The sequence below is a fragment of the Phycomyces blakesleeanus genome, assembly GCF_001638985.1.
Source record: "Phycomyces blakesleeanus NRRL 1555(-) unplaced genomic scaffold PHYBLscaffold_13, whole genome shotgun sequence".
NCBI classification, from domain to species: domain Eukaryota; kingdom Fungi; phylum Mucoromycota; class Mucoromycetes; order Mucorales; family Phycomycetaceae; genus Phycomyces; species Phycomyces blakesleeanus.
In genome coordinates this window covers 1,282,224-1,296,159 of record NW_017265146.1, presented here as the reverse complement: position 1 = coordinate 1,296,159, position 13,936 = coordinate 1,282,224, and the positions used below count along the sequence as shown (strand labels likewise).

At 34.2% G+C, this 13,936-nt stretch overlaps 3 protein-coding genes and 1 non-coding gene across 4 annotated transcripts; 2 read left to right on the top strand and 2 right to left on the bottom strand.

Annotated features, from left to right (window-relative positions):
• Positions 1 to 530: 530 nt before the first annotated feature.
• PHYBLDRAFT_169751 (hypothetical protein) lies at positions 531 to 2,068 on the bottom strand (the record flags this gene model as incomplete). The annotated part of the gene is made up of 3 exons (XM_018436154.1): positions 531 to 1,401; positions 1,758 to 1,840; positions 2,030 to 2,068. The coding sequence occupies 3 exons, from the start codon at positions 2,066 to 2,068 to the stop codon at positions 531 to 533; spliced, it is 993 nt and encodes a 330-aa protein (XP_018290669.1).
• On the top strand, positions 1,397 to 1,470 carry PHYBLDRAFT_t157. Its single transcript has one exon. It is a non-coding gene; the product is annotated as a tRNA-Val (tRNA).
• Positions 2,069 to 3,717: 1,649 nt separating the features above from the next.
• On the bottom strand, positions 3,718 to 8,367 carry PHYBLDRAFT_146813 (hypothetical protein; the record flags this gene model as incomplete). Its single annotated transcript, XM_018431730.1, has 3 exons — positions 3,718 to 4,613; positions 4,748 to 5,458; positions 6,435 to 8,367. The coding sequence occupies 3 exons, from the start codon at positions 8,365 to 8,367 to the stop codon at positions 3,718 to 3,720; spliced, it is 3,540 nt and encodes a 1,179-aa protein (XP_018290668.1).
• Positions 8,368 to 10,832: 2,465 nt separating this feature from the next.
• On the top strand, positions 10,833 to 12,947 carry PHYBLDRAFT_146812 (hypothetical protein; the record flags this gene model as incomplete). Its single annotated transcript, XM_018431729.1, has 8 exons — positions 10,833 to 10,974; positions 11,058 to 11,172; positions 11,276 to 11,364; positions 11,446 to 11,579; positions 11,734 to 11,952; positions 12,071 to 12,246; positions 12,387 to 12,439; positions 12,511 to 12,947. 8 exons carry the CDS (start codon positions 10,833 to 10,835, stop codon positions 12,945 to 12,947), a joined length of 1,365 nt encoding a protein of 454 aa, XP_018290667.1.
• Between the last annotated feature and the right edge of the window lie 989 nt (positions 12,948 to 13,936).

The following is a 13,936-nucleotide window of genomic DNA, read 5'->3' as shown; positions in this document are numbered from 1 at the left end:
AAGAAAGGTCTGAAACTGGGACAAAAAAGTGCGAAGTTGATGGTAAAACACCAGAACCACCTTCAGAGAAGGAGAAAAGAGCTGGAGACAATAACAGAGGTACAGGCAATTGAGATGTAGTTGGAGATGCTGACAATCTTGAGTGATTTCGGCGCAGATGTGAAGATGATTGCAATGATGATTCCAACAATTTGAAAAAAAGTCAATTAAAAAAAAATGAAAATTGGTAAATATATAAAAACAACTATGACAATCAATGGTTTCTTGGTGTAGGTAAAAGATTTTTATTGAAAGGCTAGTGGGCACACGCACTATAGAGCTATTGCCCGCCTTTAAGAGTACAAAAAAGAATAATAGAAAGGAAAAAAACCCAAGGGGGAAAATGGGAAAAACTAGAAAGGGAAACTAAGCTAGGGGATACAAAAAAAGGGAGATAAGGATAAAATATGAAGCATGCATGAAATTCATGCAATAAATGGAAACTAAGACTAATACAGATCTAAACTAAAAACAAAAGGAGATGGCCAGTCTCATTTGGGTAGCCAGTTCAAGAAGAGTTGTCCTCTGTCTGTTGCAGCATGATCAGCAAGATCAACCCCAGGGAGACAGATCTGTTCTATGTCCAACATTATTCTACAAAGAATTGGCCAAGTAAAGATCCAGAAGGCATTGTTCTTGTTGTTTTTAGGTTTCTTCAGAGGCAGCATATTGAGTACATAATCAATTGGATTGGGTTGTACTGTAGAATAGAGATGGAGACGAATTGCAGCTCCAGTGCACTCAATGACATGATGACGGCTGGTGGTATGCAATCCACAGGAACAAGGTTGAGGACGTCCAGGAAGCCACCCCATACGCCAACGTATGAATCTACTACGTTCATAGTTAGTCATGGGAAGCCAGAGAATAGGGTCAACACCAAGAGAAGGACGGCAAGCAGAGAGAAGTATTTGTTGAGAGCGTTGCAAGAAGAGGCCCTGGTTCAAAAATGAACGAATGGCATGCTTGCAAGCTTTAGAATCAGCATTCTGACGATTGGAGAGAGACAACCAAATGGGATTAGCTAAAAGCTTAAACCATTGGTGTGCTGGGTTTGTAAGAACAGGTTGAAGAAGAGTAAACAGAGCCTCATCAGGCAACCAGAAAGCACGATATACAAACTTGAAACCAAGAGTCAAGATCCTCTCCCTCATGCTAGGAAGATTCCCAAGGTGACGGAAAACAGATGTAGAAGATGTGGAGTGACCTCCAAAAATCATGCGTAAGCATGTGTTCTGGGCCTTTTCAAGCACAGCAACTTGTTTGATGTTGAAGCAGGATATTGCCAGGCCATACTCAAATTGTGGACGAATAAACTGGCGATACAAACGAATTGAGAGTAGACGTGACAACCCAGGGTTTCTTGGTGTAGTTGGTTATCACGTCTGTCTAACACACAGACGGTCGCCAGTTCAAGTCTGGCAGAAATCACTTTTTGCTTTTTCCGGACATTTGTAATGTTGTCGTGCCCAAAGTCTTGTCAGCCAATCAGGATGACAATTACACAGAATTCTCTTTTTAGAACGACGATCGAAGTAATTTCCTTTTGCTCACAAAAGAATTAGAAAGCATATGGCTTAACAAAATTAGAATAGAAACCGAAACAGACATTTATAATGGCTGGGTAGGTTTAGAAAAGATATAAAAGAGAGCGTTATTTCATTCAATAAAAGTTATCTATCTTTTTATCCTCTTTTTATTCTTTTATCTTCGTTTACGATTCCCAGTGGGTTTGACCAATTTTGGCTGAGTTATAGTATTGGATAAACAATCTAGACTGAAAACGACAAATCTGTAAGATCTGAAGATAGTTAAATGCAATACTTTTTTATGTACAGTAATATCTTTTTAAGCATTAACTGTAGCATAAAAACTCCTTTTTGATGTTCTATATGAAGTTTATGAAGTTAGAAATATTAAGTAAATTTATTTACATACAATATGTGAAGTGTGATAATCTAGACACTCAGCTATTGCATTTATTACATACAAGAATATATTCATATTGAGATAGCTTAGTAGCAATCATCTTGTTAGCATATAATATATATATAAGCAATTAAGTAATCAGGCCAATAATTATTACAGTTACAGCTGTAGATAATGTCTTAAAGGTTGTTAAGATAATTATATCATACTACCAGATAAACTGTATCAGAGTTACATAGAGCTAATTTACTAGAAAGTTATAAAGCTCTAGTATAAAAGAGAAAATAATATCAAAGAGCTAAAGAAGTATGATTTATGACTTGATGTCATGCTTATAATACTGACACTAGTTAAGTAGTAAATATGATTTAAATAACCAAACACAGTAAAGGAAGAAAGCCTTAAGAAACTAAGACATAATAATAAGAACAGATTGTATTTTCTTATAAAAAGAGATGTTTTTATTTTATTTATGAATAAAGAATAACTTATATATGATCCCAAAGTATTTCTATACATTTTTATTATCAAATTTATTACTTTTCTATTGTTTTGTATCCGAAATACTATATCAGTTATATTAACTTACTAAATCCTTAAAAATAAAATTATGTAATTAGTTCAATTCAAAGTTTGTTACTTTTTTCTATAAAGTTATAATAACGGATTAATTTTCTAGACATCACAACTAAAAACTGTTGATTAATATTTGTATACATAGGATGCTTGTGCAAATTAAAAAAAACAGCTAATATTAAGATAATATGAGCTTCTTTAACTATTTACTTAAAAACACAATTCATTCTTTGTTTCAAGTTTTATACTATTATTAGTTTAACAACATAAAGTACCAAAAGATAATTGGCTTTCGAAGTTTATATAATCTTTTATATCACTTAAAACAAATACAATTTTGAAACATACTACTTCTCTTTAAGATCAAAATCTTTATCTAAATGAATTTTATATGATGTGTTCAAGGTCTCTACTATTTTCTTACTTAGATAAATGATTAACTCTTACCAGAATACCAACTATTTATTAGTCTTTACTTTTCTATTAATATCCTAACAATAGCTAACATTCCTATATTTGAAATTTAAGCTGATTTTAGTTTTTTTTAGATAATATACTGAGAACACTAGAGAATACTTCAATATAATTATCTTGATAATTCTTTCATACACTGAGAATCTGCATAAACGTTCAAATTATGTATCTTATATAATGTGCTATGTTGTATACCTACTATTATTGGCTAGTAATTACATTTTGGAAAAATCAAATAAACTCTTAACTAGATAATGAAATTACCTAACATTTGCTTGGACTAAATTATAGCATTTTTTTCCCTTTTTTCTTTGTAGTCTGTCCACATCAACTGTTGTAGAAAAAAAAAGCGTAGGCACTGTTGATTGATTGTATGATTGATTAAATATCATATTAGCCCTAAATCTTTATATATATGCAACAACAAATGAATTCTAAGCATAGATTTCAAACATGTAATCTAATTAACTATTTAGTGTAGAGGGCTGACCTATACACTTTTGGTGTGTCCGAAAGACATTATAGTTATTAATGCTTGTTCACAAACAGCTTATATACATTGTACCAAAATCTTTTCTTCTTTTTATACACATAAGACAAATCAAGTACTCAATGATATTTGACAATACGCAAATGCACAAACAATTAATTACTTTCACAAGATATTCTTTCTCTTTCTCTTTTATTTATTGTTTTTTTTTAAGAAAGGTTATCGTACAGCTTATCCCAATCCACTTCGTTATCATCTGTAACTCCATATACAATATACTTGTCTATGTTTCCACATCTAAATTCACCATACCCCTTATATAGATCTAATTTCCATGACTCATTCATAATAGGATTACCTCCTAATCCACCTAATCCCAGGTCTTCTGATATCTTATTTGACTGGAAATTTTGAAAGTATTCCACAAAAGTATCAACAGTTTCCTCTGAAAGCTGTACGATACCCTTTGTTCTGTCCCAGCTATATGTATTATAACGACAGTTGTAAAACCAAGCGATGTGGTGAAGGTTACGATGATTTGTTACATTAGATACTGAATCTCCTTTCCCTTCTTCCTTTTTGTCGTTTGATTGTATAGGCTTGTTTAGCTGTGATAAAAGCGAAACACTGATAACAGATTTCTCATTCCCATACTCATCAGATGAGCAGTATGTGACATTGCCGAAAAGTAATATCTTGAAGAACGTATAGGACATATCAAGTAGCAAGCACCCTGTTTTCTCAGAAATAGGTCCTTTCGCATAAGTGGAGACCAAGCTCATGTACTCCAGACGTCTGCACCTGAAGGAGAGGCGACTGAATATATCCGAGCTTGTATTAACTCCATTTAGTTTCAATATGCGTAGTCCATGCTGTTGTTGCTGTTCTAGTTCTGTTGGGACTGAGTTGATCAAGAGGTTACCCAAAGAGAGTCTCAATTGCTTCAGAGCCACGCAGTTGTCCAACAGATTGTCAAGATCAATAGACACATTGCAGTCCATGATAGTAATATCCACCAATAATGGGCAATAAGAGGAAAGCTCTAGGCTTGAAGTAGATCTGTCACCATCGGTTCCTCCAGCAATCAAAATTCTCTCGAGCGTTCCTGAAAAGATCCGGAACATCCGCTCAATAAAATTTTTATAGCTGTATCCTTGTCTACCGCCAAATATTTTTTTTGTAATTTAACTTTCTGACAGGAGCTTTCAACGAATGAAAAAAAATCCCATAGATCCATACGTGTATTTTGTGCTTCCTCTTTAGTTATATATTCGAATGTGTCCAGGTGTCGAAGTGCGTCTGGGCTGATATAAAAAGGAGGTCCGGTTCCTCGAATTTGATTATAATGTACTGTGGTATACGAATTCGAGACATCCAACTTCAGGGTAAGCAAGTTTGGGTACTTGTAGCAAAAATAATACATGCACAGAGGACTCCATTCACCTAGCCTTAAATCGAGGGCTGTCAATGCAAGTGCTGGTATGATATCTGGCACTGTGCTATCTTTAAGGGTAGCAGAAAAGTCGAGAGAGATATATGCCTTTATTGATGAAAGCCGTTGCAAATTTTTGTGCAAGTCATCAAAGTCATTCTGGCCAAAGATTACTAGACATAATTGATTCCTCGTAAATATTTCTAATCTCTGGAGCTTGCTAATTGTCTTTAAAAACTCAACGAAATCTGGTGTCAATCTTATTCTTTGATTATAGTTGATTTCGATTCTCAGACTTTCCAACGACATCCACGCAGCGTTAGATCTTGTCATATTTTTATTCATTTCTTGATAAGTCATGCAGCCAAGATTAAGATGCTTCAAGTTGGGCATAGATTTAAAAAATTCATCTTGTCGCCTGTTTAGTATAGTGCAGCAATCGCCTATACGTAGACCGTGAACGAATCGGCCACAAGATCTAGATGTGTTTTTGGGGTTCACAATGACACTGCGAATGTCTTCAAAATGATCGGCAGAGTCGACACGTATATTTCACCAAAGAAACACTTGAAACGCATATCTCCACTTCTTGCAAGTCAGAGCACAAGATCGTCTATCGCTTGTCTGAAGAAAATCGGCGATTAGGAAAATAATTTCAGGTGGAAGATGTGATGCTAGCATATTTATTGTCAGAAACAATTATAAAATTATAGTTGTTTGAAATTCAACAGAAAAGAAAAAGGAATAAATGAAGGAAAGGAAAGGGAAGGAAAGGGAAATAACCTGTACCGTAATTTACACAAATAGATTCACAGAAATCAACAGCATAAGCATTATTACAGTATATACAATGGGTACTCAATTATCATACATATTATTAAAAAATCATATATGAAATTAATTCTTTTAAAAAAGAATGCTGTTATATAAAAACTTTCTTAAATTACACGTTATTGATTTATGACGATATTTTGTTATTACAAGCTCGAATGTATTAGTATCACAAAAGTGAAATCATAAAGTGTACTATAGAACATGGAATATGTATATTTTGTTTATTTAGATATTTTCATTCATTAATTTCTATTCGTCCTCCTTTTGTTAGAGTTAGAGAGAGAGAGAGAGAGAGAGAAAGGACCATTTGAAAGAAGTCAAAAAGATTAATTTTTTATTTTTCAGGTGTGAGCAGCAACAATTCATATATCGTGAAGTTATAAGGAACATAGAACATGTGAGAAAAGCATAGCGAGAAGGATTAATAAATAGAGGTTTTGAGTTTGTCAATTGAACATCCAACCCAAGGCAGAGCAGAAAAAGAAAACATAATTATTCATTAAAAAAATAGTACTATGCAGGCAACAAAATCATATAGATGATAGAATCGGTATATATAATACCCTACCATACCCTGCACACAAACACAAATATATATCTATGTGTGTATAATGTAGAGTCTTTACTCTTTTTTATATTTTTATAAAAAGACATTATTACACGAGTATTTCCAAAAATATTTGTCATATTTTGAATCACTTGGAAGAATGTACTTCTCTACCTGGCCACATCTCAATTCTCCATAGCCTCTACAAAGTTTGTCTTTCCAATCTTCCTTGAGATTATCCCCATCTAACGGCATATCTACCTTTCTTGGTTGATTGTCTCTATTGGACTGGAAGCTTTGATAGAATCCGACTGCAGTACTGGCTTCTTGCTCTGAAAGTTGTCTGATGCCTATTCTGGTATCCGTTTCAAATACAACATCAAGAAATGTGTGGAACCAAGCGATATTTCTGTGCGTTACTACAGCAAGAGATTCTGGATTCACTTCTTTAAGATCTATATTTGTTGCTGTTCGTGAGGATGGTAATGCCAGTGATGGTAATGACAGATGATCGTTCAATTGGGACACGAGAGTCAGACTGATAATAGTATCCCCATATATTCTTTTGTAAGGTGAACGATATTTGATATGGGCCAGGCGCACCACCTTGAAGAAAGTGTATGGCATATCGAGAAGCAGACACCCGGTTTTCTTGGAAATAGATCCACTGACCAATAAAGAGCTCAAATTCATGTATTGTAGACGTCTACACCTGAAAGAAAGACGACTAAAGACTTCGGCACTTGTAACGACCCGCCGTAATTCCAGAATTTCCAGCCCGTGATGCCGTTGGTCTTTTTCATCTTGATTTATCGTGATGGAATTAATCAGCAGCTGCCCACCAAAATATCTTAATCGTTTCAGGGCTGGACATTTGTCCAATACGTTTTCCAGGTTAATTGATATACCACAAGATTTGATATAAAGATCCTTCAAGAATGGTGCGTAAGAAGATAGTTCAAGTGGTGGACCATATTTAATATCGAAAAATGCTGTTCCTTCGATGGAAAGGGTCTCGAGTGTTTCGGAAAAGGATTTTAGAGATCTTTTAATATACGTTGCATACAACTGGGCGAAAAATAGTGAATCATCCTGGGGATATGCTGCTTTGAACTTTATGTTCTTGAGGGGGGATCTTAATGGATCAATAAATTCCCAAAAAACAAGAGGAACCCAGTCAGAAATACTCGGAGTTGTAAGTTCTAGTGTTTCCAAGTGTTGGAGGCCTTTTGCATGACAGGGATATGTGTATGCTATTCTTTCCATCAGGGTATGGTCTGTCCACCCATGAAATGAATTTGAGATATCCAATTTCAGGGATCGCAAGTTTGGATATTTGTAGCTAACGTAATACAGCCACCGAGGGGAGAATTTATAAATCATTATATCAAGGGTTGCCATGGTGATTGCTGGCGGAGTATCTATGATCTCGTCGTCTGTATATGAGTCGTCAGGATCAGGACGGAAACTAGCATTGAAGTGGGACAGCTGCTTTAGCGTTTGGTGTATACTGTCAAAGTCTGGTAAGCTAAAGGTTTTTGGACTGCAATATAATTCTTTATAGAATTCAAGTTTCTGGAGCATGGGACACATTATTAAGACACCAATATCGGGCTCTATTATTGACCACATTTCAGGCCCATGATAGTCGGTTTTCAAGCTCTCCAGAGACATCCATATCTTCTTAGACTTTGTCTTAAATTGCTTCATATAGTAGCCATCACAAGTTTTACAATCGAGATGCTTCAATTCTGGTAGGTAGCTAATGAAGTCATCCTGCTGTACCATAATCATTTCGTAGTATGTTTCAAAGCGTAAACTGTGTACCATAAAGCCGTATGGTGTATATGCATTGTTGTAGGGTTTGATTCTGTCGTTTATATCCTTGAGAGGGTGTCTTGTATCGACTTGTATGTCTCTCCAAAGAGAATCTTGAAACGGGTATCTCCATGTCTTGCAAGTAATAGAGCCAGAAAGCCTGTCTTTTGTCGATAGATACTCCGCAATTTGTGATAGAATTTCGGATGATAGTTCTGAGGCTGTCATAGTTATAATGACAATCGTAGAAAAAAAAGGGAAAAAGTCTTGTGTATAATATGCATTGAAAAAATATGAAGGATATTTATAGGAAAAGTGAACAAAATCAAGAAGAGCTATTTCGAATAATTGATATTATGAGTTACAAATATGGGTACACTAGAGTTATTCAAGTAGCCCAAGACATACGGGGCTCAGCTATGTCTTTATAAATAATTAAAACAATATATACAACAAGCGAAAAAACTTGTGTTTACATATTTTCTATACAGAATATATATATATAATTGGTGTCCAGTTGCTATTACCCGGTAAAAGGTTTTTTTTCTTGATTATTAAAATGATGTATTGCCAAGCATATGAGACTGATGCTTGGTTTTCTTGACTTTTGTAACAAATTAAACCTTTTTTTATGGGAGGACAAGAAAAAGTATTCACCTAGCTATGGTCAACTGATTTTTATTACCGCTTAAGATGAATATTTTATTACTCTAAAGGTTAATAAACAAAAGGACAGGCGCAAAAGTGAGACGATAAGTGTAATGGAAATTAGTTACCGTTACTTCTCGAGGATTAGAAAAGAAGGAAAGAGAGATAAGATTGAAGTGAGTAAAGGAAAGAAGTAGATTTTAGTAGTTAAAGAGGTCATTATTAGAGGAAGCTTGGTAGAGCGTAGTCAAGTAATCTTTTTACCTTGTTAAAAATACTTTATATATATTGTTATTATTATGACAGCTAATTTCTATTACCATAGGTCTAATTATATACATATTAGTTGGCATGTCCTAACTATTTGCGTGGAACACTATTGTTTTGAGAACATATCCTCATAAAGTATTCTTCTTCTTCTTCTTCTTTTGGTTCCTTGCTACTACGAGTCCATTAAGAACATGGTGATCCTACTAGCAACCAACCCGCTATTAAATGCTATACAGTTCAAACACCCTTTTTCATAAGACTGACGATAGCTAGCCACTTTGCCTTTTACAAATAATATACCAAGGAAATACCAACATAGGAGCAGACTATATAATAAAAGATCTGAATATCTAACAAAAAGATTAGACGCTTTAATGTTTAAATTTAAAAGGCTGAAATCTACAAACTAAAAGTTATTGCGCTAAATGCACAGTCGTTAGTTCAATACAAGCGTAAAAGCAAAAGAGAATGTAATCAATCTGAATTAGAGTAGTTTATCACAAGGCCTAGAAATTATCGGGAGGGTATTTCGCTCCAATAATAATAATAATTAAAAGCATCGCTCCATCGATTTTTCAAAGTATTCAAAGCTGGTGAAACCCCCCCTTTGAATTAATTTATTTTTATTTTTTTGAAACACCCTAATACAAATTGAAAAATTATTATTTATTTCCTCAACTGAGTACCCCTCTTTCTTTGATTATATATTTTAATCTATTTGCAAGATAATACAATCCTCATATTTTATGTAACACTTTCTTTTTATTATTATTATTATCATGAACAGGAAAAGTACGTCATGATATATAGTTTTTGTTTCAATTAAGATTACACATATATAGAGAAATATTATATAAATAGTCTCCCCTCATTTGACAGCACGAGGTGTATATATGTGTAAGAGAAAAAAGAATGGGTTGTTTGCAACTCAGATTGAGCTGTGGCTGGTAGGAGAGAGAAACAAAATAAGTGCGTGTGTGTTTGTAAAGAATCCGCGGCAGTGTAACACACTCGAATATAAAATAAGCATTTATATAAATTAAATTAAATACTACCAAAAACTAGCTATCCAATTAACCAGTCAATCAGTCAAACTGTTATATAGTTAACAAAAGAGTTGATTTTAGGGAAGAAGAATAGTAATAGGGATAGTAATTTTATAGAAATTGAAACAAACAAACAAAATATAGACAATATCATTTCGGTTTCAATTTTTTTTTTTTTTTGCAAGTATTTATTTTCCCACCCTTTTAAAATATATCAAAGAGCAGATGACTACTTGGCTACAGCAAATTGCTACACAAAATTGTGATAGACAGAAGTGATAGTTCATTAGTCTTTATTACCAAGTAACGTTCTTTTACATATGTATATCTCTTTTAATGTTACATTCTTAAAATGGCAGCTCGTGACTGTTAGTATGACTATTCAATATTGTATTTATTTATATTTTTATTGAATAAAGTAAAGTAAAATTAAAATAAAAAAGAAAGGAACAAATCTACAGTGTAGTCATCATCAATATCAACATCATCGTTATCAATATCAACACTACCATCACTAAAATAATTATAATTTTTTTTTGTATTTTATATAAATATATACAAAAAATTCGCGGAGAAAATCTTTCTTTTTTTTCCCCCTTATTTTATGGTTACTTGACTCACTACTATTATTATTGCTAAGGTTCTTCTTCTTCTCCTTCTTCCTCTTCTTGTTTGAATAATTGAATAAATTTATACATCTATTACTAAATATACTATAATATAATTATGATGTCTGCCAAAACCAACGATCTTTCGCCTACAAGTCTAGAGTATGCTCAGTTACTAGATAGTCAAGATACCCTTGCCAGGTTCCGCAAAGAATTCAATATTCCAACAAGACGTGACGTATTGAGCCCTGATCTTACTGCTGGTAAATATATCAAAGAAGATAACACGGACGATAATTGTCATTGTTATTGTTATTGACAATATTTTTATGTTCTTACTTTGAAGATAATGAAAAGGAACTAGACCTTCCCTGCACTTATCTATGTGGAAATTCACTGGGACTGATGCCTGAACTGGCGCGCAAAAGAGTTATTGAAGAATTGGATGTTTGGTCAAAAAGGTACCAATAAAGAAATGAATCTTATAATATATTATAGTATAGTACATATTAATATACCCGTGAGAAAAAATAATAATGGAATATATATAAATGTCTATTATAGAGGAGTCGAGGGACATTGGAACCATCCTCATAATCGTCCTTGGGTAACAATTGATGAAATTGTAAAAGAACCTCTGGCCAGAATAGTTGGTAAAAAAAATTTACATATACATATTTTGAGATATATGAAACATACGCCCTTTGTTTCATTTATTTATTTATTTATTTTAGGTGCAAAGCCTATTGAAGTTACGCCCATGAACACCTTGACATCCAACCTTCACAGCATGATGATTACGTTTTATCAGCCAACAAAGTCTCGTTTCAAGATCCTTATTGAAGAAAAGGCGTTTCCCTCTGATCATGTATGTAACTATGGCAACAATATTATAATACATTGTATACAAATAGACATATTTAGATTATAGTTATTATATTTTACTCACGCTAATATTACTATTATCAAACAACAACAAAAAAATAACCTTGTTTTTTTTTCTTGTATTTATATTTTGGTAGTACGCGGTTAGTTCGCATATCCAATCAAGAGGAATTGACCCGGAAGTCGGGCTACTCACCGTAGGACCCCGTCCACGAGAAAGTACCCTGCGTACGGAAGATATCATCAAAACTATCCGCAATGACAAATCAATTGCTCTTGTTCTCCTGAGTGGCGTACAGTACTACACTGGCCAGTTGTTTGAGATCGAGAAGATCACCAAAGCTGGTCACGAAGAGGTAAGACAACGATAATACCCTTAATTTGATACCATTTGATCCAATTCAATTATAAGTATATGCATATTTAATTATTAATTATTATTTTTTAATTTTTTTGGGTATATATATATAATAGGGTTGTATGGTAGGCTGGGATCTGGCTCACGCAGTTGGTAACGTGCCACTGCAGCTTCATGATTGGCAAGTCGACTTCGCATGTTGGTGCTCTTACAAGTATCTCAACTCTGGGCCTGGTGGAATTGGGGGTCTGTTTGTACACGAGAAATATGCAAATGACACTTCCCGACCAAGGTAAGAATAACCCAAAAATAAAATAAAAAAAAAAGCTTAAAAATATATATGTATGCATACATGCATGTACAATAAACTTTATATCTTATATTCTTATTCGCATTAACCTTTTTGCTGTGCTGTATTGGGACTTATTTAAGACTTGCTGGATGGTGGGGAAATGACAAGGAAAACCGATTTGAAATGAAGCCAGGTAAAATTAAAGTCTAAACACACAGAGAGAGAGAGAGGGAATACATATTTATATATTTTAAATGTATGCAGAATTTAGTCCAAGTAAAGGTGCTGCTGGCTACCAAGTCAGTAACCCTGGTGTGCTTGTAACCAGTGCTCTGGCAGGATCCCTCGAAATCTTTGATCAGGCCGGGTTCACAAACCTGCGCAACAAGTCTGTGCGCTTGACATCTTTTCTCGAAACCCTGCTGGTCACCATACTCGCCACACACTTGCGGGCCGGGCACTTCAAGATCCTAACCCCAACTGATGTCTCTCAGCGAGGATGCCAGCTGTCACTCGATTTTCCGGAGCGCATGATCGAAGTCTTTGAAGAACTCCAAAAGCGAGGAATCATCTGTGACGAACGTAAACCAACTGTCATCAGAATCGCACCAACTCCATTGTACAATTCATTTGAGGACGTGCACAGAGTTGTGTACAGTCTTGGGCTTATTTTGGATCGTATTTACCCCACAAAAAGCTAACACACATATATATAGTATGTAATATGTATAACAGTTAAAAATAAGTAAATCAATTTTGTTTTTAAAGAAAATAGGTGTGATTGTGCATTTATTTATGCGTGTACCAAAGCACACATTTACACATCACATTAATACGTGTTTATATATATATATATATAGGATGTCAAATTCTATACAATTAAGAGAGAAAGAGAGATATAGTAAAAAAAAAAAAGCCTGTAATAATATTAGGTTAAATTTGGATAAAATGATAAGAATAAGATTAAAAAATATATAATATAATATAATATAATATAATATAAGAGTGTGTATATATGTATATATAAAAGAGAGAGAGAGAATATGGTTGTAATTAGTCATGTAAGATAATAGTAATAATAGTAATATAAAGAAAAAAGGTGGATAAATATTAAATATAATAAAAGTAAGAATATAATAAAATATAAACGGCAACCGCAAGCAGTAATAGCAATTTTTTCAAGTCGTTCATTTGTTCAATCTCTTTTTCGCTTCTTGATAGGTTGAAGCGTATATTCCTCTTCTGTACGGTAGCTAGACTGATCATCATTCTGATATGCTCCATAATAATAGTCGTGAGATTGTTGTTGTTGTTGCTGGTTATGGTGAGCAGGAAGATGATGGTGAGGAGGAGGAGGAGGAGAAGAGGAAGAATAATTAAGAGGATAATTGGTCGGTAATTGGCTAGTACTGTTGTTGTTGTTGTTATTTGATGACGATGACGGTGATGCCGACGATAAGGGTTGTAATAATTGATTTGGCTGAGATAAAGGATACGGTGGTGAAAGGTTGTGGATAGAAGGCAGTCGAATTTCTTGAGTGTGGATAGAGTGTGAAGAGGAAGAAGAGGAAGACGACAGAGACAACGACGACGACGAAGTAGGAGGTTGGGTAAGAGGCTGAATAAGAGTTTGAATTTGGTGTTGGTGCTGGTGTTGGTGTTGAGGAGAAGGGGGACTTGGTGTACTAGG